The sequence below is a fragment of the Lipophrys pholis genome (assembly GCF_963383615.2).
Source record: "Lipophrys pholis genome assembly, chromosome: 12".
Classification (NCBI taxonomy): domain Eukaryota; kingdom Metazoa; phylum Chordata; class Actinopteri; order Blenniiformes; family Blenniidae; genus Lipophrys; species Lipophrys pholis.
In genome coordinates, this window is record NC_137641.1 from 23,915,177 (window position 1) to 23,939,599 (window position 24,423).

The following is a 24,423-nucleotide window of genomic DNA, read 5'->3' on the forward strand; positions in this document are numbered from 1 at the left end:
CATTTATCTTTACAATGCAGGTTTAATTGTATGTTTGATATGTGTGGAGAAAATAAAGACTTAAAAGCTATGATAAACTTGTTAAACGACAATACAGGGTTGGGATGGACCTTCCCTTTCACCCTGTGCTTGCTTGGAGAGTCTCCAAGCTCTGCCATGACTCTACCTTTTCTCCAGTCAGGTGTAAAAGCTGAATGAATTGATGATGGATCAGTCATTACAGCATGTCTTTAAAACATGTCCTTTATGGCCTATTTGGTTATAAATGGCAGCCATTGAAGCTGCACATGTAGCGCTCCGATGCTCCCCGGTGCTAAAATGTACCACTGAAAATCTACAGTTCCAGAAAGTTCAAGAGATTCAAATTGTTGTTGTTTGTCTTAATTCATTTGTTTATTGGAGAGAAAAGTACAGGGGATGAGGGGAGAGCGAGAGAGCGAGAGAGAGACAGAGCACAGAGGTTACTTGCCAAAACATTTTATGAGGCAAAACTGTGGGAAAGCGGAGAGGAAACTGTGTTTAGGCTTTGATAGGTGGCTCCCTTGATGTCAGACTCCACTACAGCGTTCTAATCTGAATCTAAGTGAAAGCAAAAGGAATATCCGGGGAGTGTCATATCCGCACTGTGTTATCTGTGGCTCGCAGCCCTACGAGCTTACAAAGGGGTGGCCACAGGGGCGAGAAGGAGGGCAAAAAAAAAAAAAAAAAAAAAAGAAGCTTTTTAAATTTCTAATATTTTGAGAAAACCATCTAAGGCAGGGGTGTCCAACATATGGCCTGTTAGCCAACGTGCAAAAATGGCTGCAAACATCTCGCAGCTCCAGAAGCAACATAAGTTTCAACAGAAACATTTCCAAAGAGTTTTGATTCTCTTTCTTCTCGAAAACAACGTTAATTAGTCATGAGTTTGAATAAAAAGTTCAAGCGTGAATACTTCTAGAGTTGACTTGTACAATGTTACTTCTTTAACAAAGGGAACATGTTGGAGCAGTTGATATGTATTGGTCAATATGTTTTATTATATTTTTGCTGGTTCAGCCCAGTTGAATTCAAATGGCGCTCTACGTGACTAAAGGGATTTTGACACATCAGGTTGAAACTGCCACCAGAAAAACTCTATTTGCAATATTTCTTATTTTGTCATTGATTGACTTAACACAGAATGTTGTCCCAGATCATTAAAAACCCGATTCTTCCAAAATAAAGTAATTGGAAAACAAAAGTGCTCGATTGCTGGTTCGTAACTAGTTTCCTGCACCTAATTTCTGACAGAGTTTTGTGCTTGCATGTGTGCCTCAAGGTGCAGGAGATGAAATACTGAGGTCTGAAGTGCAAAAGGAAAAGTGGGAAAGAAAAAGGCATGATTAAAAGTTTAATTAGGGGAATGAAATGGAGTGGGTTTTTCTGTTACTGCATTAGTCCAACTCGTGAGGTTCTGCATACTAATATGTACCGTTTATTTAATTCATGAGCAAATTAACATTACTATTGTAGATCTATTTAATGCATTTTAATAAGATAGTCATGATGCAGTATGAGCTATATTCACTCAAAATCAGGAATTAATTCATTTTACATCATCAAAAATGTCAAAAATAGCTAGAATGAATAAAAAAAAACGAAACCGAATTGGCAGAAACAATAAATTAGGTGAAAAAAAATAAAGATTAAATATTCCAAAGAAAAAGAAAGACATTTAGAAAAGAATGAATGTACTTGTCATGACTCATTTTAGCACATTCCGAAATACTTTTTTTGACACAACAAATGGATCACACACACAAACAAAGGCGAGGGACATCACAGCCAGCGTCATCCCGCAATTGCATCAAATGAAAGTTGAACAAAAAAACTCTTCATCCATTCATTCATTTCTCTAGTGGTACTCACTGTAACACTCTTGCTTATTCACTCTAAGTGCAGACAGCAGAAATACAAACAAACATGCAAACAGTAAGAGGCTCCATGAAAGTGACAACCCCAAATTGAATAACCCAAATCCAGGTTAAGTCAAAGCACTTTTATTCTGCATCCTTTATTCTCCCATTGTGGTGTTAAGTAGCTCTACTGTGTTGCAACTGAACTTGGCAAATCTTACCTCTTCCTGTTTTACAGTGAGCTTTTTTGGCGAGAATTGACTAGATAAAGCATCAAGAGTCCTCCTTCAGTGTGAGAGGACATTCAGACTGAAAGGTAACATTTTTATTGCATGACTTTTCTAGAAAAAAAAAAAAAAAAAAAAAAAAAAGGCTGTCGACTGATTTGGTGGAACAGAACAGGGCAGGGATGCAGTTCCACAGCTTGGATGCAATCTTGTTATTTCAAAATCGCAGAATCAATATTTTTTTCTCACTGGAATCATAACCACACGTCATCTGGTTGGCATATTGTCGATTTACTGAAAAAAAAAAAACATGCATGTCTAAACAATCCTGTCTCCTGGATATGTTGTACGAATAAAAACTCCTCCAAGGAGCACATTGTGTAAAAAAAATACAACTGTGATCAGATTACAGTTTCTTTAAGTACAATTAATTCAACCAGCTAAAAATGTATTCTGATTAATCTATGATTGACAGATTTTTTTAGTTATTGAAATTGAGCAATCTCGCAGTGGTAACACTTGATTGTAAGTATATTTAATAACCATTTTATATGCCCACATTTAGGCTGTCAAAGCATTTAATTAAACTTTCAAGGGCTGGTTTGATCAAAGTAAATCGCGACACAAAGTGGCCATTTGCAGTTATAGTTGTTATCATCTGAATTTCTCACTAATATGAAGCTGTAATCAAGCACGTTGTAACACATGAATGGAAAAGAGTAATCACAGTCTGAATTTGTGCAAAAAACACTTGCATGATGTATTGTTTTACAGTCAAACTGTTACAGTTCTAAACGTTCATCCATCACTTGTTATTACATAGGAATGTCACAACTATTTTGAGATGCATCATGCCATTGAATTACAATGGGCCAACCTTTTTACATGGTAACATATATTTTGTCAACATTTTTTTCTCTGTTGTTAATACAATGACACAATTTAAAATTGAAAAAAAATAAAGATTACTTATCATTTCATCCTATTTAATTTCCATTTCATACATTGTCTTCATCTTTTTTTAGAATTGCTGTGGGTTGATAAACAATGACTCACTGACTGATTGATTGAAATAAAGATAAATCAATGAAACATATAAATTATGGAATGAAACTAACTGAAAATATAAAAAAATTATTAAATGAATATGCAAATAGAGAAGAGACAACATAATCTGTCTTTGATATGGGCTAATCTCGATTTACATGTCTGAATAGGAGTAGGAAGACCTGTAAATTGATTCAATCCTACCACTTAATTAAAACCATGTGTGAACACATAAATAACGCTGTACAGAGGTGTAGTGGTTTTCACCCTTTTGGATTGGCGGCACCCCAGTGTGGTCTTCTCGTACTACAAAAGTATCTTTTATCTAGAGTATTTTTCATTTCCTCACAACACTGCAAAAATGTGTTTTTTTAGGTTATTTGATAACTGTCAATTTAATATAGGTGTGAAAGTGTATTTCTATGTATTTGTCACGTGATTGACTGGCCACATGTTCATAGTGTATCCTCCTCTAATCTCTTCATAACCAATGTCACACTTTGCTACTCTAATCTAATTCTATACATCCATATTGGACTTTTATGTGAGAAAGTGGCCAGTGTCAAAAAACAAAAAACAAACCAAAAGAAACACCTCAAAGCTTTTCTAGAATTTTATACATACCGACATGATGAAAAATATATTTTTCACTGGAATGTCTCAAGAATCGGAAAAACTCCCCATTTTTTCTCCAGACAAAATCTGGTTTCTTCCATGTATAGAAATATCATTAGCCAGAATTTCACAGACCCTCCAAACGAAATAACTGCTTGCAACTGGCATAAAGTTTGCAAACATGTTGCTTATGAGGCACACTGATCAAATTCACATTGCCTTGCAAAGAGTTGTATAGGACTGCAGGATACAAATCAGCCAGCTCAAAGTGTTATGAAAGAAAAAGAGAGTTCATGGAGAGGTTATTCATTCAGTCGAGTTAAGCCTTTCAACATGCCAAAGGAAGGAGGGATACAAAAATAGCAAAAGGTGGAAAAAAAGCCTCACATTTTAGGAGTAATTCTCCAGAGCAAAATAAAAAGCATAACTCATCTATATACAGTATATGAATATAAAACTGTAAAGGAGAGGGAGGGAATGGTGGCTTAGGGGTTGGGGAAGCAAATTTGTAACCCAGAGTCCCCTGGTTTGAATGCTGCTGTGGACAGTCCCTACTGTGAGTGCCTGGGCAAAGCCTTTAACCCTCAACTGCTCAGGTTACATCAAGGAGGACATCTGGTGTAAAAGTGGGTGATATAATCTGCTGTGGCAACCCCAGAAGACAGACAGTATCGTCGATAGAAACCACTCCATGCTCTCACTTCACATACAAAGTGTTTATTCAGCTGCTCCATTTTACAGGGGTCGAAAAAAGCAAGTCTCTCCAACTTTCACTGCACACGTGGCTAGTTTTTACACTGGATGCCCTTCCTGTCTCAACTGGGATTCAACCCGGGGCGCCCCAATTCAAGGTTAAGACTTGATTGAATATATTGCAGAAACTTTTATTGATTTTTCTCCTGAAAATGCATTGTGTAACTGCTTTCCTCACAGAGAGGCTTCCAGAATGAGTTGATCTGGACATATGGACGTTACCGCCTTAATAAGGCTTCAAAGGATCCCACTTCTGTGGCTCCGTTGATTGCCCTGTCAGCCCGGTGATTTGAAGCACCTGTCCTGCGTACCGCATATGACACCGGGAAGATTTGTCGGGTTATTTTTATCATAACAAACGAGATTGCATCAGAGTTGAAAGTGTACAGCTCTCCCTCTCCTCCGTTTGAAGTTTACCTGTGAGCCGTTACCTCATCACAACGGGCAGGCTGCGAATTTCTCAGCAGTTTATTGATTGAACGTACGGAATATTCAACATAATGAGGTGTTTCAGAACGGGCGGCTTTTGTTCCAAAAGTTCAAGAGTGAACAGACTTCCTTAAATAGAAATGCCTCTTTTTTTTGTATCTCAAGTATTATCAGTATCTTCTCTGTGATGAAGTTTAAAACATATTTTTACTCTTGTTGCATGAGTGTCATGTTTTTTCTTTTAACTTGTGCATTTTTCTGATGTTCCACACCACCAAGATATGACTCCTCCCTGCAAGCTTGAATGCCAAAAGTTATCATTTGAGCCAATTGTCCATTTCAAAAGGTCAAAAGGCAATTGTAACGGAGACACTCGGTGGGCGTCCATTAGATGTGCTAAGGGTTGGCTGGGCTTATTAGAGGAGTGCTGGACACAGCCAATGTCATCCTTCTCAAGGGAAAGTCCGTGAAGCTCATTTATGGTGTCGTGTCAGAAAAAGGACAATGCTGTCAAAAGCTCCTATTTTCTGTTTTGGACGGAGACTGCAAAGCCCAGTGACTTGAAACAATACATCTGTCAGGGAAAGTAAGTGCGCTTTGTGTTAATAAAGCGCAACAAAGCCGCTTTTGGAACAAACGGGAGGTTCAGAGGTTGTTTCAAATGGTTGCACCATTGACTTGGAGCTTTTGAATTTTTATTTATTTATTAATTGTTTTTTTTAAGTACACTTAGATTAAAGCATTTAAAAAAAAAAAATGCTCCTGAGATGGTCCTTTTCAATTTCTCTGCTGTGGTGGGTATGTATTTATCTGGCTTTCATTTTCATTTGGTCTAAAAAGCAGTTCACTTTGAAACACTTTGTCAGTTTAAGTGAAGCCACAGCAGTATAGTTGGAAGCAATTGTAGCAGGGGACCCTTTATTTCCACGACTTTAATGCGCAGTGTCAAGAGGAGCACCGGTGGTGTGTCTGCAGAATACGACACGCTTGGTGGTGTTGTGGGGTTGTGTGTGTGCCTCACCGCTGTGTTGATTGAGCTTCGGTTGCGGGCTGGCATCAATCACAACCACTCAAATCGCCTCCTCTCATCCCTTATTAAAAGCAATGTTCTCCTTTCTGTCAGGTTGTGACAGTCTAGTTATGGAATAACTTATCAGTCTCCACCAGCAGTGGAGACCAAGGCCACTTCTGTGTGCTGACTGTCCTCTCACAGATAATTCTTTGGTCATGCAAATGCATCTATGCTCTTTGCATACATATTTTAGTGGATTTACCCACTCTCTCCGAGTAGTTAGTAAAAATAAACACCAAAGGGGAGCAGCTCCCTGAATCCATTACTTTCTCCCAAAAAAAATAACAGCTCACACATTATAGACACAGCTATTTATTATTATTATTATTATTCTTTATGACATTTTAGGGCATTTATTCATTAGCCGTGGACATCTACATGAGAAGGGAATACAATGCTGTACAGCTTAGAAGGAAAATAAGTAATGCACCACTCGATACCCATGTTGAGTACGGCTGCTGTTATTTACTGTGCCGCACCTGTTTATTTTTAATGTGCCCTCCACAGCTGAGAGTGCTATCCATAAGGACTGTCCAACAGGTTCTCCAAACAAAACAGCAAAACACATAGTCCATACCCTATCCAACACACTTATCTTAATGCCACAGCCCTGTCAGGTGCATTATTTAAAATCACAAACTATCACTTTTGCACGGGCGGCAACCTGCAGAATTCAGACGAGTTGAACAACAAGAGAGTTTGTTTACGTCTCTGAGCAATGCTGATTGTTACATTTTGCTGACACGGCAACATCACCAATGGTCTCCACGCAACTTTCTATGACATCATTGATTTGATTTATATTTCATTTTAATTGGGAAATAAACATCATTTATTGTTCGAAATCAGAGAGTGATTATAAAGGATTACATTTAGGAGTCATTTACCACTCACTTGCCCTTCATAAATATATTGTGGATGAGTCAGCCAAGAATTAAAAAATCTACAAATATCCTGCATATTAGGGCTGCAAATTTATTATCATAGTAATATCAACAATTGTGATCTTCATACTGCAAAAGGTTGACTGAACTGTATTTGATGATGTTTCCAGCACTTGTATTCATGTTTTTCATACAGTAGTTGGCCAATGAGATTGAACAGCACTGACCTTGGATGTGTTGAGAACAGATCATATTTCACTTCATCATTTCAACTTATTATCATCACTGGTGGCAACAGGCCAGAAGTACAGAAATCATAGAATAAATACCGTAAATAAATAAATAAGAGTCTACAACAGCTGGTCGAACCTGAGTTCAAGAAGAGAAAGAGCAACGCTATTTGAAAGAACAAAGCAGAGCGATATCAGCATAATCTATCCAAGTGTTTATATAAAGGTAGATGTTGATATCGTCGTAATCACAGTGCTCACCTACCTTATTGCATATTGCATGTTTGACCCATCGTGCAACCCGACTGCATACACAAAAATGTTTTCCTACATTTATTAACGAGACACTTCAAGAGATTTATCAGGATGTAGGAGCACCGACAAACATACTCAAATATATATACTAAAATAAAGCATGTCTGTGTGTGTTGACACACAGGGAGAACGGCCGATGGATGATCCTAATATTTGAAAAAAAGGGCTTAGTGATCAAAGAATATTAAGCAGTAGCAGCTTTAAAATGGCACTTCCCCATGAGAGTCAGAAAAATAACTATTCAGAAAAGGATTGAATTGGATGGGAGCAATAGCCAAAGAAATGAAGTATTAATCCTGCAAACACGGACCTCAAAGTAAACCAAAGTCTCAAACAGATGTGAATGCATAGCTTCACAATTTGCAGATTTTTTTTTCACCAGTTTGTACACATTTCCTTTGCAAATGCACATGTTTAGTTTGATCGAAGAGGGACATGCAGTGGATTTGGTGATTTAAAAACAACACTTAAAACCGTGTTTGTGACAGAGTGGAGACACTCTGGTGAATTAAATGACGGGATCTGATTATAAATGTATTTAAGCAGAATAGATCTTTAAAGCTCTCCAGTGACTGCATGCCTCTTCATGAGCTACGTGAAGCACCATCCCTTTGGAGAGCCCTGCGATTGTTGAAGAAGTCACACCATCAGCTGTCTTTCTAATTAATGGCGACAACGATAACTGCTCTGAAGCAGGAACACATCGTCAGGTAACGAGCCCTTCCTTTCATCATTCACTCAAACACAGAACCTATATACATACGATATCAAAAACAATTGATTTTAATACGGGCATGTGAGCTTGAAGCCATTCGCAAAAGCTTTTCCTGTCTACTGGGGCTATTATCGAGCCAAAAGAAAGAATCTTTTCCAGGCCTGTCATATATCAATTGTGTAACAAAACAGTCTTCAAAGCACAAGGCTAATACATTTACTGCATGACAAAAAAGCTTTTCCCAAAACCTATACTGCTTTGAGTAAGTGGCAGTGAAGGACTTAAAAGTGTTTCTTTGACAAACCACTTGGTTCTCTGATTTGAGAGGACAAGAAATGATCCCTGCAGAAAGGAAAGGGGGAGGTATGCAGATTGAAAATAAGCCTCCTTGATTCTCCAACCAGTTTTAATAACCTGCGTAAAGTCAAAGAAATCAAAGAACCAATCGCTCCTCTCAAATACTTGACCGCGCTTATACCGTCTTTTATCATTATTTTTCCCCAGGGTGACTGTGACTGCGTGTATTTCCATCGTTACAGCTAATTATTACTTGTGTCTGTGTTTAAGACGGAAATATTGTGCTTAACAGAACATAAGCACTAATGAGTAACAGTTGCGATTGGCATCCATTGACGTATGATCTGTGAGAAAATTGTGAGTAGACTCATTCTCACATGTCATGAAAGCCTAATGGAAATGAGTCATGAATGCATACTGAAAATCCCTCCATAAACCACGGTCTGGCTCTCATATTTATAGGAATAGCAATGCCAGTACAATGTCTTAATTGTCTAATTATACATTGCACCTGCACGGAGAGAGTACTACTTTCTGCACTTGCAAGTGATTAGCTTTGCACAGTTCAGGCAACTGTTGTGAATTTAGCCCTGCCTTTGATCAAAGCTGTAAGAAAGACTTAAGAACACAATCACATTAGAACACGAGCAGACATCTATAACCGGAAAATCGTATTGCAATCCCTAGAGGGGATTGGGGAGCAAATCTATCCCAATCCCAGTGCCAATTAAAAAATGCTCTGACATTCAATTCTTCAGAAGCCACAAACCATTTTTCTTGCTCATGCCATGTACGTCTACTGTGAGTCCCATTTCATTTAAACGCAGAAAAGTGGAGTTTGACCCCGCCGGCTCAAGCTGGCCGACATCCTGCAGATGCTTGTGGATGTACTTGATTTGTTTACCTTGCAGATGAAGTTTGCTTTCCGGGCTCTGGAGAAGGATTGAGCTGACCGAGTCCAGATTGTCATAGCTACTGCACCCCAGTGGCCCCGTCCGTGTCTCGGTCACCTGCAAGAGAATTAGGACTCAAATGAATGCCACTATTCAGAAGACATGGAACTGTGTGTGCGTGTGCGTGTGTTAGAACATTTCTGCATGAACATTATGTGCATGTTGAGGTGGCATTTGCATATCTTGTTTTCTGTAATCAGTATGAGGTGTTTCTTTCCCCTCAGCCTTCTATTCTGGTGTGTATGACAACATGTGAAATCACAAGATGAACTAAAATGATACATAAATTTAACTTATATAGCACGTTTCAATGGCTTGAGCAGGAGCAAAGCACTTTAGACCATTAATCACATTCAGCCATTCACACACCGACGGAGGCAGCTGACATGCAAGGTGCTCAACGCATCCTCTGAGAGCAATTTGGGGTTCACTGTCTTGCTCAAGGACACTCTGAAATGTGGACAGGTAGAGAAGTGAACCTGCAACCTTCCATTTGGGAGATAAAAAATATCAGCTGCCAATTATTGCTTTCGTCATGCAATAATCAGCGTGTAGGCATATACAACGCACTGCTAAATACTGTGTGTCGCCTTATCTTCCTGTCATGACCAACATCCCTCTCTGCAGCAGCGTGTCCGTTGTACTGGACCATAAATGAGCATCAATGAGCCTTGGCCGCTGATGACACTGACACTGGTTCACTGCTTTTCCTTCCTTGAAGCACTTTTGGTAAATACTGACCACTGCAGGCCGGGAACACTCACAAGAGCTGCAGTTTAGGACCCAGTCGTCTAGCCATCCCAATTTGGCCCTTTTGAAATCCACTCAAATCCTTGAGCTTGTCGATTTTCTCTGCTTCTTACTCATCAACTCTGAGAGGAAAATGCCCAACATAATTCACCCACTGACGGTGGTCCATTGAGAAATAGATAATCTGTATTTTTCATTTCACCTTTGAGTGGTCACAGTGTTAATACTAATCAATGTAAATGTTGCACATATTGGATAGATTTCCTTTTTAAAGGAGAAACGATTTTATATATGCAAATTGCATTGTATTTATACCGTGCAATTTGCACTGTACAGATTTTTACAGAAAAAATTGTACAATTTAAACTGCCCATAAAGCAAGGACTGACTGATTGTCGTAAGAAGTATTAATAGTAATTTCAAACAGTGAATATCAAGACCAACAGCATTAAACTGCAGTCGCGAGTAGCGAGTTTAGAGTTTCTTTTTTTTCCGCAAAGACATAATTTCATCCAGAGGCATTTTAAAAAAAGGAGTACAAATTAGTGGACAATTTCTTTTGAACTGTGCACTTGTTCTCTTTCAAACAATACAGCCATGAGACTCAAGTAGTGGTTCTTGTTGCCCCCCAAACCACTGTCAAAAGAAATAATGATCCTATTCAGATGTGAAGAGCCCACTTTCAAATATACAGTTTCTTCATCTGAGACCTTGAAGAGAAGAGGGTGTACTTGAAAAGAAGAAGAAGAGAGACGCCTTCTGCCTATGGTCATTAACCTCTTCCAGCAGTTCTTAAAAGAGGTTTCAGAGGGCAGCAAGAAGCAAAATGAAAGCATCCACAGCAAAAAAGAAAAAAGGAGGAAAATACATGGATCCCATGTTGATCTCAAATATTGTTTGTTTTTCTTTCACACATTTTTTTTTTAAGCAGAAAACCTTCCCTGACAGAAAATTAAAACTGTAATCAAATTAAAACTGTTGCTCGTGTGACACATGACAACACTTAAGGGAGTTAAACATCTAGTAGAGATAAAGGGGAGAGTTTGTCTACTTTGGAACAAGTTTTTCAGTCCTAGAAAGTCGCCATCTTGCAATCACAGTAATTGATGCAAAACAGTACCCCCTTGTTTTGTGTTAAGTGGGGGGAAACAGTTTTGTACTGCGTACAACACTGAGGTGGAACATTTGCAGATGTCTGCTTTGGATAACTGCTTTTCTACAAAGATCCAGAAAATGGTGTAATTACAATAACAGCGCTCAACAAAAGACTGTCAGTAAAGCTTTTGTTTTTAACCTCTATAAAAAGTGTGATGCTTCTTAAACTTCCAATATGGTGCAGTGCTGGTCAATTATTTGTTAGTGCTGGTGTTCTAACCTGTTCTGCTCTGACAAGATCAGACCCAATAAGATCAGTTTCTTAAAGTTTTTTTTATTCAATCTGTGAAAAACAATGTGTGTTTTTTCTGTATTGTAAATATAATTTGTATATGTATGTATTTTTGCAATATATGTTTTACAATTCATGCATCTTAATGGTGCTTCATTAATAAATTGTTTTAGATTTTTACAAGGGTACACGGGTACACTATGTTCAGCAAACTTACAGTATAAATGTGACTTGCACCTTTACGTGGATTTTTATATGTTTTTAGAAGAAAAACAACATCTTTCACAGCTGTTCTTTTCAGTTAAGAATGAGTTCAAAAATGTAGAAACTTGGATTGCAGTGCTGAAACATTTTTATTATAATTCTCATGCAGAGATAACTTTGGGTTCTTTGCTGAACTGGCCCACAGGCTCAGGATTGAGTCCAAGCCTAATGCCCAGAGTAAGTCAACTGTTGGAAGCAGCTCTTTGAAAACAACAAAACTGGCCCAGCTCTTTTTAGTAGAGGCCGTAAAACAAGCTGAAAGCCAAGTTGGGTTTGAAGCCTTGAGAAAGTGCCTCACATCTTTAGTCACATTGAACCTGACATCACATGAAAGATGAATATGTCTGTGTGTCATCCACCACATATGGCCTCAGTAACTTCTCCCTTCTACACTTGTGTCAGCGTGAATCAGTGTGTATGTGGTCCAAACTGTAATAAAGTTGGTGGGCCCTAAATCCGTTCCCTCACTCCCATTATGGGTTCTGTACTCCTTGCAGGGACGTAGAAACAACTCTTCATAACACAAGTCATTGTGTTTGAAGTCGAGGCCACGTTTTAAAGCTTAACGGATGGTTTAGTCAGTATTGGTTTTGTGCAAGTTTGAAGTGATCGAAAAATGAACGTGAGTCAATCTAATATTAATTTCATGAAACAAGACTGAAGCAAGTCTCTGCACTGAAAACTAAAAGCTTCTTCAATGTGAAAATGTTCAAATGTGAGACCAGTGTGAGGGATAGATCAGGTGAAAATCACAGTTAGGACAATCCAAGCCATAGTTATGTCTTGGTTAATATTAAGTCTGCAGAAATTGAATACAAGTCAGTGCAAAGTCCCCGAAAGGCATGACAACACAACATTGTGTGTGATTGACAGTGCGATTCCATTTTTTCTGTCGTTAATGTTGATACTGTACCAGATGGTGCGCTGACAAGCAAGAAATTAGACAGATGTATATCTTACCCTTGGCATCAGGCTGCCGGGAGGAGGGTGGGCTTGGCAAATGAGGAGGTGGGAGGGTGCATACAGCTACATACAGTAATCTTACTGTTTAATCAGTAAGCTCCAGAATAAATCTGGCAGCATTAATTTGGAATATCTTAGGGCACCCGACAGAGCTGTGATAACTGCTTACGTTTCTGAATTACCTTCATCGTGTTGAAATGTCTGATCAGACTGAACTGAATCTATGTGGTGTTATATAGGTGTTATTTCTGCATTAAATAACCTGAAATATGAGCATATATGTGCAATGGACAAGTTATCCCCATCTTTACGTGAAATAAAGGAATCATAATTGTAAATGGAAAATTATGTTTATGTTCTTGAACTTTATATCAGCACTTCGCTGACTTTTTATTTATTTTTTTTCACCGTGGTAAACGCCATGCTATTAAATACTGTTGATTCTGTGTAGCATTGCTGTATTGTTACATTAAAAAATAAATAAATAAACAATGTTCGGAGCCTGAAGCTGGCGTGCAATCCAGACGGAATAACATAATCAAACTGAATCTGTACGAATGATTGGTTCAAGCACTACTGATTCAAACACCCATTCAGGCATTTTCTATACTGCTTTGTTCAATTCAGGGTCTAGGGGCACTGGAGCTGATGCCAGCTAACAATAGGTGAAGGTAGAGTACAGCCTGAACGCTTCACGTGTTCACATCACACGAAAGCAGAAAAACAATCACATATCGTCGATGTATGGTTTGTACGAATCAGGTTCACCCCGCTATTGTCATTACATTTTATAATGCATTGCGATCAAGTCACATTTGCCATTGTTGGCATATTACTGCTTTTTGCTCTCGCACTCTATACCAGGAACTTTGTGTGGAAGTATGAATACACCCCCTTCTCCCAACCCTAATGCACCCTGGGAGTTTGAACCGTATCATTCCCCCGTTGACGCCAACACCATTTGAACTCCCATGTAGTCAGTTCTCGTTGAATACCATATTTCGAGATTTTTTTTTCTACATTACAGCAAGTTTCGCTTTTGGAATTGATTAAAAAAAAAAATGCTGCTTTTAATTCCCTATGTGCTACTTAGATGGTTTTAATCTGAAATATCTTAAAATTCTTTCTATATAGCCCAGAACTGCACTCAAGCAAATTTTAAACACATTTTTTAATAACGTAGTACATTTTTTGTAATGATTTCTTTTTAAACACAGAAAGAACAGGAAAGGAAAGGAAAGGAAAAAAGCATTCCCCCGACCTTCAGGTTTTTTTTTTTTTCTATTGAAGAAGTGACTCAGACAAGGAGGTCTGTTCAATACCCCTCTCCTAAAACTGTCTGTGACACATTAATGATCGTGTCATTTCAGTTCTCATCTACCTGGTCAACAGTTTCCCAGCAGGCTCTGCTCTGTGTTTCCTTGATGCCAGACATCAGCCTTTAAAATGCACCACACGGACTTGCACAGAGTGCATGTGCAGATTGATTACAGAACTGGACTTGCCAATCACACTCCACCATCTTGATGGCTGCTGACGGCGCTCTTTTTTCTTTCTTTTGTTGTGCTTATCGCTGTATGAATTACCTCCCTCAAAAGGTTGTGTTGCATGATCCATGGTGACTGAGCAAAGTGAATATCTGTCCTCTGTCACCTACAAACAACTTCTCAGGTGTCGTGGGAGGCAACGGCGGGAGCACGCCGAGAGCACATTTAGATTAGTTGTCGCACACAAAGGCACGTGCATAAACATAGACGTCTGCAGCCTGTTTACCGTGTGGTGATTTTTCTCCAAGAATCATCTTTTAAAATTAAGAGCAGACCATACCCAGCTTTATGGATTATAGACTGACCCTTGTAATCTGAATGACCTTAGGAAAGCTGTGTGCAGTACTTGTTAGGCTCTGTCTTTTCCTTCTCTCCAGCATACAGCATAAGAGTGCTGTGCACCAGATTATGAAAATGGAGTATAACGTAATAAAAATACAAGGAGCAATCAAACGACTGAAGTGGGCCGAGGGGGACTTAGAGGATTTGGATTATTAAGCGGAACACAACAGAGGAATCCCACTGGGCCCGGACTGTATCACAGCCCACAGTCAGAAACCACAGTTCTGGAACATCCTCTCTAATTGTCATCTGCCATCAAGAAAATCATCTAACCAAGTAAATAAGAAATGATGCACATGAGATATCAAATTCTTCTGTTTCTGTAGGCATCCAATTGTGTATGAACTATTCCCTGAGCATCGACTATGGCAGAGCTAAGTTTATCTTGTCTGCGCAAACTTCTTTATATTTTCAAAATGCAAAATTTATCTTGGTGACACACATACAATGCGACTGCAGTCCGTCAGCTGTGTGTAGGAGGCTGTTTTTTTGTGCCAGATGTAAAATATGTGTGTGTCTGTGCATTTGTGTGCTGAGATGTATTTATACTGGCTCTTCCTTTTCATATTAAAATGAACCTTATATATGCTTGTCTCTGCCTGTTACATGCATAATGAGCAGATATGCACAGCAGCCAAATATGTTGACGTTAAATGCATTTTTGACAGTTTCCTCAATACATGCACTTCAGCATTTTAAATATTATTATATTAATTACAGATGGACTTTTTCTGACTTTAAGTGGGACTGCACTACCTGACTTTCATTGATTATACCCCTGTAACAGGCATCATGCTGTATTTATTTATCCAACGGTTGCTACCAGATGGCCTTGTGTTTCCATAGCTGACCTTTCTGATGCAGACGCCTTTGAGTAAAGCACCAATTAAAAATCTCATTAGGATTTAAAATGTCTTAAATACAAACAAAAATATCCAGCGGCAAACATTGGAGCCAAAGTTCAGCTCACACTAATCAATGCAAATACTCTTATGGAGAGTAAATAAAAGAGACTCGCTACATTGTGGAGCACTAGTAATTAGCACTGCAGAAAAGTCTTTGTTATTAGAAGCATGCTGCATGAGTTTCCCCATGCCAAAGTTAATATCAATATTATAGTTTTAAATGCTCAAAGTTTAATCTATTCACCTAATCAACAGTGTTTGATTAAGTATAATTTGCCAGAAATAATTTTTGCGTGAAATACAATTTTATGCAAGTGTAAATATGTACAATTGCAAAATTAATGTACGGACTCGTTTGAGTTTTGATTGATTTTTCTATTGTATGAACTAAAATCAAAAAGCTTTTGATCCCTCGCGTTAATCATTATTAGTTTTACATTTGCACTGCAGCGCTCACATTCACGTACGCTCGCTGTCCGCCTTTAATGTGTATTGACTCTCTCAGTGTGCAATAATCCACTTTTCCACTAAATTCATTAAAATTATCACACCATATGGAGCTCACTCATTATATCCATCTTGCCTGTAAGTAGTTGGGCTCCAAGCGAGTTCTGATTTTCAGTTTCCTAACTGAGACACATGTGCTGTCTGCAACCTGACATCACGCGATGCGTCTATGTTGCATCTTCACTTGAAAGCCCAAAGGAGAATTAAAAGATGGTTTGAAGCTCTCTTAGAATGGATAAAAATGTAGTATGAAGGCAATACGAGGGGCGACTGCAGCATGGAGGAATACTTTAAGGTTCAACTGTCTTCATTACACATCTCCTCTGCAGAGCCTTCCTAATCTGCCCATCACCTGCCATTTTCTTAATGACTTGCTATTTATGGCTCCATAGAAATCAAGAGACTTGCTCCTCAGTAATTCTCAGACCTGGTAGTGGAAGCTCTCTGAGGACTTTTTTCCTGCCTTGCTCATATCATATTACATGTGGCTACAGTATTCCTGTAAGTCACATTAAAGGGATGGGACGATCTTTTTATGTTTTAGTTGAGCATTTCACTCGAATGTCTGCAACACATTTCCTATGAGTGTTAAAGCACCTAAAAGACTCGCATAAAAAAAGTCACGGTACTTGTTAGACTTAAGTGATACTGAGAAAATGATCAACTTTGGGGCATGTCTAATTATAACCGTGTCACCCTCAAGTGTTGTAATTCAAGCAACGCTGAATATAAATTCTGTCATGCTTGCTTGTGGCAAATGCAAATTGGATGTAAACTGCTCCAAACTTGGTTACTGCAGTCAACCGAAATCTGGGTCATACTGTATACACGTTAACATTTCTCTTACCTCACATGTGGCCCATACGACAAGACTTTGAAATGATAAATAGGATTGCATGACGGCGGCTGGTACGGCACCCAGCAGCGCACACAGCACTGCAGCATCATCAGGAAATATGCATATTGATTGCTGGTGTAAATCTGTCCACATTAACTGTATGGATAGGTGACCTTGTCAGGGATGCAGTAAGCACACTCCCGTGTAGGAATGCACACTTGCACAGTTCATGCATGGATGAATATAGAGTACGCACGCCACAGTCAGCCGCTCTGTCATATGCGCACAGGCATGATAGCACGCAAGCACGCATATACACAGTCAAATCCTCATCACCCTTTTTCCAGCATAATCACACGTTTCTGCAGGAAAACGCTCACTCGTAAAATTGACATTTTCTTTCCATTAAAACACTCCATTGGGTATCTTATTTTCATTCCTAAATGACCCTCCCTCCCCATGGGAGTCCTACCTTGCAGCAATCAAGTTCAGTCACACAAAGACAAACAACCATATGCCATTTATTTCTATCAGCAAGGTGTGATATTGTTCGCAGTGGGAGGAAGCTCCTCTTTGAATGGACGTGTGTATACACCAATCAACCGCCTGCCTAATATTGCATAGTTTGCAAATGAACCATTACAACTGCTGAGACTTATCAAAGAATGGACTCCACAAGATGCAAGAAATTTGCTTGCAGGCTATGATACATCATACAAGCTGTACTTCCACTCACTCTGATCCTTTGAATTGACTTGTATGTCTATGGCAAATGGCATTTCTAATGAACCTGGTTCTATATCCAATTCTGAAATAAATTCAAACAAAAGTGAGGCCATCACGGTTTGTACTTTTTGATCCAGCACATGCGTCATATGCATGCACGAGTGAGATCTGAGAATCTGAAAACACCTTAAAATTTGTTTAATTCTTCATTCCTGGACATATCCGTGTGTGTGTGTGTGTGGGTGTGGGTGTGTGTGTGTGTGTGTGTGTGCTTTCAAGGACAGAAACAATGTACAGCAGGAGCCCTCCACACCGTACAGTCTCATTACAATGTAACCCCAGGCCAGCTGATTCAGTACTCAAAGCTACTCGAGTATACATATATGTTTTCATGCTGGCAACATTTGTTTGCATTTGCATGATTCACACCAGGGAATAAAAACACAATTATAGTGAAGACTACCTTATTCTTTTTACCTTCCATATTTTTTTCTATTTTTATTTATTTTTTCTTCTTACTTGTCCCACAGCTGTGGTTTGTGTACTGGAGACAAGACTGGGTTCATTTTTGGAATAGTGAAAACATGCGTAGATTTTAGCCAGTGTTTTACGTGTCTCTAGGATTTTCTAAACCACACAAAGCTTTCATGAATTCAGTCACGCCGGTGCATATAGGAAAATATTAGCCCACACAATAACCGATAAGCAGAGGAATACCTTCTGCAAATAAGAGCCAGAGATTACACCCCCCCCCCCCGCTGGTCAAACTGATCTCATGCAAAACTTTCCCTCTTGCTGAATTCGATTCAACAATAAATTCAGAGCTTCTTAGGGGCCAATTTTATATGCAACCGTAACAGCAATTCAATAATATGTTTTCAGTATTCCAACCACTGCAGCTCACACAGTGTGTGCAACCTGTAGGAGTCCAATAACAATCAAACAATTGTTTGTATTTCTCGTTGATGGAAAAAAAAAAAAAAAAAGGAAACTGTGTTTGTAATGAGGAAGCTTTGCATTAGTGCCTGCACAGATGTCTGATGTCGTCAAAGACTGATTGTTATATATCCTGCTGGCTGTCCTGATGTTCGCATACTGTTCTCCTGCCTCATTAGTAGTCTGATAATGACACAGTTAATCAAGTAAAGCTTAGAAAATTGTACACTGTATACATTTTCTTAAAAGTAGCTTTTTTGAAGTGTAATATATGTTGGTGTAGCTGTGGATCATATTAGTTCAAGGTAATGTATTCTATTATTGAACTGGTAGCGGTCACTGTATTTAAAGACAGACTGCGTAAGACTTCAGGGTTGTGTTGCAAATTTCAGATTTTAAGTTGCGTTCATGATTTGGCAACATTTACTAAAAGCATTCGAGCGTGCCGGTTAATGTTTTCCAAAAATATATTGTCTCATGTCTTTTATATGGCAATGTGATCCATCATAGGAAAATGTTCTGAGATATTAGGCAAAGAGCCAAAAGGACGTTGATAGCAGACCACTTGGGAAGCTTAGTAGAAGAGAAGGGGCACCTTCCAGCTTGTCTTTGACATCTGCACAGTAATCGGCCATCTTGATGTTCTACAGTCGCTTCTTTTCCCTGGAGAATCAAGCAGCACTCTTACTGGATTACTTTGCATGTTTTCAATTTTTTATTTGAATTTTATTTTTAATCACAGGGCCTTTGTACCATATTGATTTGACAAATCCTCTGTTGTATCATGTTAATGACATAAGGAATAGCCTAGAAAGCACTAGAGGTATTGGTTATTTGTGCCCGATTAAGTGGTTTGTTTTTTTTTTAGCAAGATTTACTGTCTTCTCTGACCCATTTCCTAATTAATCACCTAGGAACATGAACACAATACCATAAAGTACCATTTAGTCTGGTTTGCAAAATATTTATGTTTTTGAAACAGTGACCCTAAATTCTATTTTATTCAATTGTATACTAAAAGAACATGTATAAACACAAACTCTTACACGTTATAAAAAAGGTCTTAGATTGTAGAGCATATATGAAACACAATGTCCACACATCTTCACATGTAGAAAATGAAAAGTTACATTTTACAAGTAAACCACATCAGCATATTAAGAAATATATTGACTCTTCATCACAGTACACTATTGTGGGAAGTGGTATGTACCAAGGTTAAGAAAACATCAGTAATTACAAATCGTTTCAAGTTTGCACCGCCGATTTCAATACATTTTATAATTTTGTGGTGATGTAAAAAAAATAAAAAAATTTATTAAATCCATACAGAATAAGCCATCGTGACATTATCAGTTATAACATATATTCAACAGCTAATAAGTTCTTCAGGCTGATAATTATCATCAGTGGGCATCTATATTTGATAAAAAAAAGAATATAAATATTTCAGTGTCTGTTGCATCTATAAATCCAGCAGTTTTATTCATTGCGCCAGTGTGCAATAGTCCATCTGAATATATCTGCATATTAATTATTGGGCATCTATTCCCATAAATTTGAATTCTCAGAGATCAAATAAAAAACAGAGAATTCCCTTCTTATACGAATAATAATTGTTTTAATTTCCATCCAAATTTGTCTTTACAGCTCTAAGTATAATAAGCACACACTGATATACAGAGGGTCATTATTATGAATAACTTTAAGTACATTCTAAGGGTTGACTTCCATGCACATGGTGAATCTGCCAAACGGGTGGTGAGTGAAACGAATGGATGAAAGAACAAATTCCTCAAAGGTCAAATTTGATGTTGCTTTACAAAATAGTCCAGCGGACCTGACGTCCCACCTGTCCAACTTACTGGCAGGAAAATGTGTGAAACACTTCTGCTGTATTGACACGTGTTTTTCATCCTGATTGTAAGTTTGCACTCCAAAGCAGGTCTCACAGCCATGCTGAATCAATATTGGAGGAGCGAAGCCCTTGTTCTCTGTGTTTATAGATCTCATGCCTTCTGATGGACTTTGCTTCCTCTGCACATTCTGATCATTGTTTGTCTGCAGCCGACGTGACTGGGAAACTGCATTTATGCCGCTTTTATTTATGGTGGAGGCATACCAGAATAGAGTGCAGTTGCCTTTAGTTTACGAAATAGTAGTATAATCATAAAAATGTTGAAAATTAAGGAAAAAATAATACAAACATTGAATGCAAATCTGTATTTCTACCGGAACATTTGTTATCTTAAACTTTTTAACATAATTTCAGATAATTAAGATTCAGGATTTATTTATACGACACATTGGGCAATAAGTGGTGCTATAACTACAATAATCTATAAGAACGTATTTACTATGTAAAATACATCCACCCCCATATTCTGTACATGTCCACACTTATAGGCACCGTGTGCATATTTTTTTTATTATATTGTATTTTTATCTGCTTTTTGTGCAATACATCCACCCCCATACTCTGTACATGTCCACACTTATAGGCACCGTGTGCATATTCTTCTATTATATTGTATTTTTACCTGCTTTTTTGTGCAATACACCCACCCCCATATTCTGTACATGTCCACACTTATAGGCACCATGTGCATATTGTTTCTATTATATTGTATTTTTATCTGCTTTTGTTTAGTTCCTGCTATGTGTGCTTCTTTCTCTGTACTATCCTGCTGTACCACTGCAAATTTCTCCACATGCGAGATAAATAAAGGGATATATTATCTTATCTTATTCTTAAGTGAAAATACATCGTTTTTGCTCTTTTGGTTTCAGGAATATGTTGTGTTTATTCGTGAACACATCGGTGGCTTCGAGCACCGTTGTCTTGTAAACTAACTCCCAAAATACAACAAAAGTTTTCCATTTCCACCTGAAAACGTTGTCCTGTAATAGTGGTGTTAAAATCGTGTCTTTATAGTGGCAGAGAAAGCATCTCATGCTTGCAAAAGGAACCGATCAAGTTGTGAGTACGCTTAAAACCCTTCCCACAGCATGTATGTTCCTTTGTGAAAACAACAATAGGAAATCAGAGTATATTGCGAAATATAAAGAATATGTTTTCTTTAGAGAAGAGCTTTTGTTTCCACTTGTGTCCGTGACACATTCGAACGCCTTCTACTGCTCGTCCACAAAGCTACCGGATGTTGAAAATGTTGCTCATGAAAACGTATTTTCGCTCAGTAACTTCAGAGCTGAGCATTCAGGGTACTTCTGCCTTTGTGGGTTATGCTAATTCAGATGGTTTATGATAATGTCTTAGTTTAGTCTGTCAGTTTGATGATTAGATTTTACATTTGCATCATTGAAAGTCAATATTTATAAATGACCCCGATTTATGGCTTGTGATAAGTTAACTTTAATTTTGATGTTTCATTTAGCAAATCCCTGTGAAAGTGTGGATCTTGATGGCAAGGTTAATAAAAGGTGAAAACCTGCAAGTGAAGATGTAAATGTAGGAGAGACCGTGTATACTATACACGGTCCATACACTGTATAGCAAAGAGAGCTATGAACGAAGTTTCAAGACAGAATGGAATCGGTTTTATTTTGTTATGCTTGTTTTTGTTTTTTTGCATTTTGGCTGTCCATTTACATGACAGTGGTGTTCGGCGCCACAGAAAACACAACTTTCTGAAAACGCTCCATCTCCGTGTAAATGAGAGTAAATGAAGCTTGTCTGTAATGGCAATACGTATGTCCGTGTACATGCAATTGTTGATGTTTACAGCATACTGTTATCTGCTCCGTGTGTGTGTGTGTATGATTCATTACAAGAACAAAAAAACAGTACCTGCTAGTGGCCCTACAGCAAAACTACACCATGTTCAGTATTTCTGCCATTGCAGTGTAGACACAAAACTTTTTGTTTGTGTTTGTGCTTTGTGTTTAGGTATTTTGTGGATCTGCTCAAACAGTGCTCACGTCACAATATGTGTAAAAGATAAACAGATCGTCACTTCATTAAACATGCATGCTGCAAAATCCAACACAAAAACAAGCAATTCTTTCTAACCAGTCATCAAAAATACATATTTCATTCACCTACAATTTCAAATAAATCGACACAAGAGATCACCTAATTTATAAAGTTTGTCCTCAGCTGCACAATGGGGACTTAATGGCTGTGATACTGCAGATAATGTTATAATTGCACGTTCTCCCTCTGAAAATGTGGGTAGTCTGGTTTCTTTCCAGAGTTGAAAAAAAAAACTACTTGCATTTGACGTTAATTAGTAACCCCGAGTTTCCCATTGCTGTAAATGTGAGTATGTGTAAATTTCTCCTTCTCTCTGTTTTCCCACTGATGGGCAGTCAAAGTGTTCAGGGTTTAAACTGCCTTCACCCATAGTCAGCTGGGGTGAGGTGTAGCCCCCCTCCATTAATAATTTGAAATTGGATAAAGTAGAAAAGAAGATGGATGTTTGAACAGAATATAATAATTCTGATGCCTACGTGCAGACAGAAGAAGAGGCAGGTTGTGAAGCTTTTGTTGTACTGTATGACTCATCTGAATGCTTCTATCATTGATTTTCTTTATGAGATTGGCTGAGAACAAACACACAAATTGTGCCCTTTGGAGAACCAGTGGTACACCTGACTGCAAACCTTATTTTTTATAATTAATTCAACATAATGTGAGCAGTGTTGTGCAAAATACTGATAATTAGTATTGGATTACAGTTTGTTATTCAAAAAGTCTTCATTTCTTTAACAGTGATTGAAAATAAAAGCAATTACTCACTTGGAAAAGTAACTCATGCATTCCTTTTAATTCTCTCTCTGTAATTGGGACGTCTTGATAATGTGTGTATTGCTGTAGTACATTAGCTGAGCTGCTTGCAGTCTGTGGCTCAGTCTCATGACTGATTCACCCATTAAGTTCAGCTGAAGTTAAATCAGTTACTTGGAAGTCAAATAGTGGTCACGTTGGTCTGCTTGAGTTCATCAGTCATTATTCATTTTCAGAAGCAGCATCATGGCTGTTTTCATGTCCTACAGAAGTAACAAGTTCACACACAACTTAGCAGTACACGCCACTCCAACACGGAATGTGATACATCTGAATAGGTATTAATGGCCACTTGATCGGAAGATTTTTATTCCGCTCCCTTATGTTACTAAAGCCGTGCACTCCATTCCTTCTGTACACAGCTTACTTGACTTTTGTGTCTATAGCAATGTTTGTTTCACTTGGATAGAGCAAACCTATTAAGCTGCTATTTCACCTTGTTAGGGGAGCAAGACACATCGCTGTGCGTATCAAACAAGCCATTACCAACTCCCAGTGGATGCAGTACCTGTTAAAGTAAAGAAAGGGTAACGTGCATGTCATTAACTAACTTGCTAACTCACACAATCACTAATCCATTCCCGGATCTTTTCACGAGCTCAGTCGGAGCCTAACCTCCTGACATATGGTACAGGTCCATCGGTTTTGATCAGCAGTCCACCCCAGCATTGTGTGCCGTATGGAAGCTTTGCCCCCCCCCCAATGTCTCCTGCCTCACTTTCCCCGAGAAACTGACTCAGCAGCCACTGTCAAGTCTTCTTAATTTTGTCATGCTTGACTTCCTGCTACCTGGAGTCTCATCTGCCAAAGCTCCTTAATCCACTTGTCACTCACGACAACAAAAAGCTGGGAAGGTGCTCCTTGAATGAAGACAAGGAGGTGGAGCGCCGGTGGGTGTTGGGGAGAAAGTTGTTCTGCAGGTTTGTGGGGAACAACGACCGTGACCCTTTTCAAATTATGCAGGATTCTCACACCATTTCCAGTCATAACAACAACAAAGCATTACTTGATCAAATGAAATACAAAGCATCATGCTG

The 24,423-nt window shown here is 38.5% G+C and overlaps 1 protein-coding gene across 1 annotated transcript in view; it reads right to left on the bottom strand.

The window, feature by feature from the left end:
* Nucleotides 1-24,423, bottom strand: part of brinp1 (bone morphogenetic protein/retinoic acid inducible neural-specific 1) — a 126,402-nt gene that overhangs the window by 26,642 nt on the left and 75,337 nt on the right. Inside the window, exon 5 of the mRNA XM_080477685.1 lies at nucleotides 9,366-9,471. Within this exon, the coding sequence (XP_080333811.1) occupies nucleotides 9,366-9,471 (106 nt within the window). The remainder of the gene's footprint in view (nucleotides 1-9,365; nucleotides 9,472-24,423) is intronic.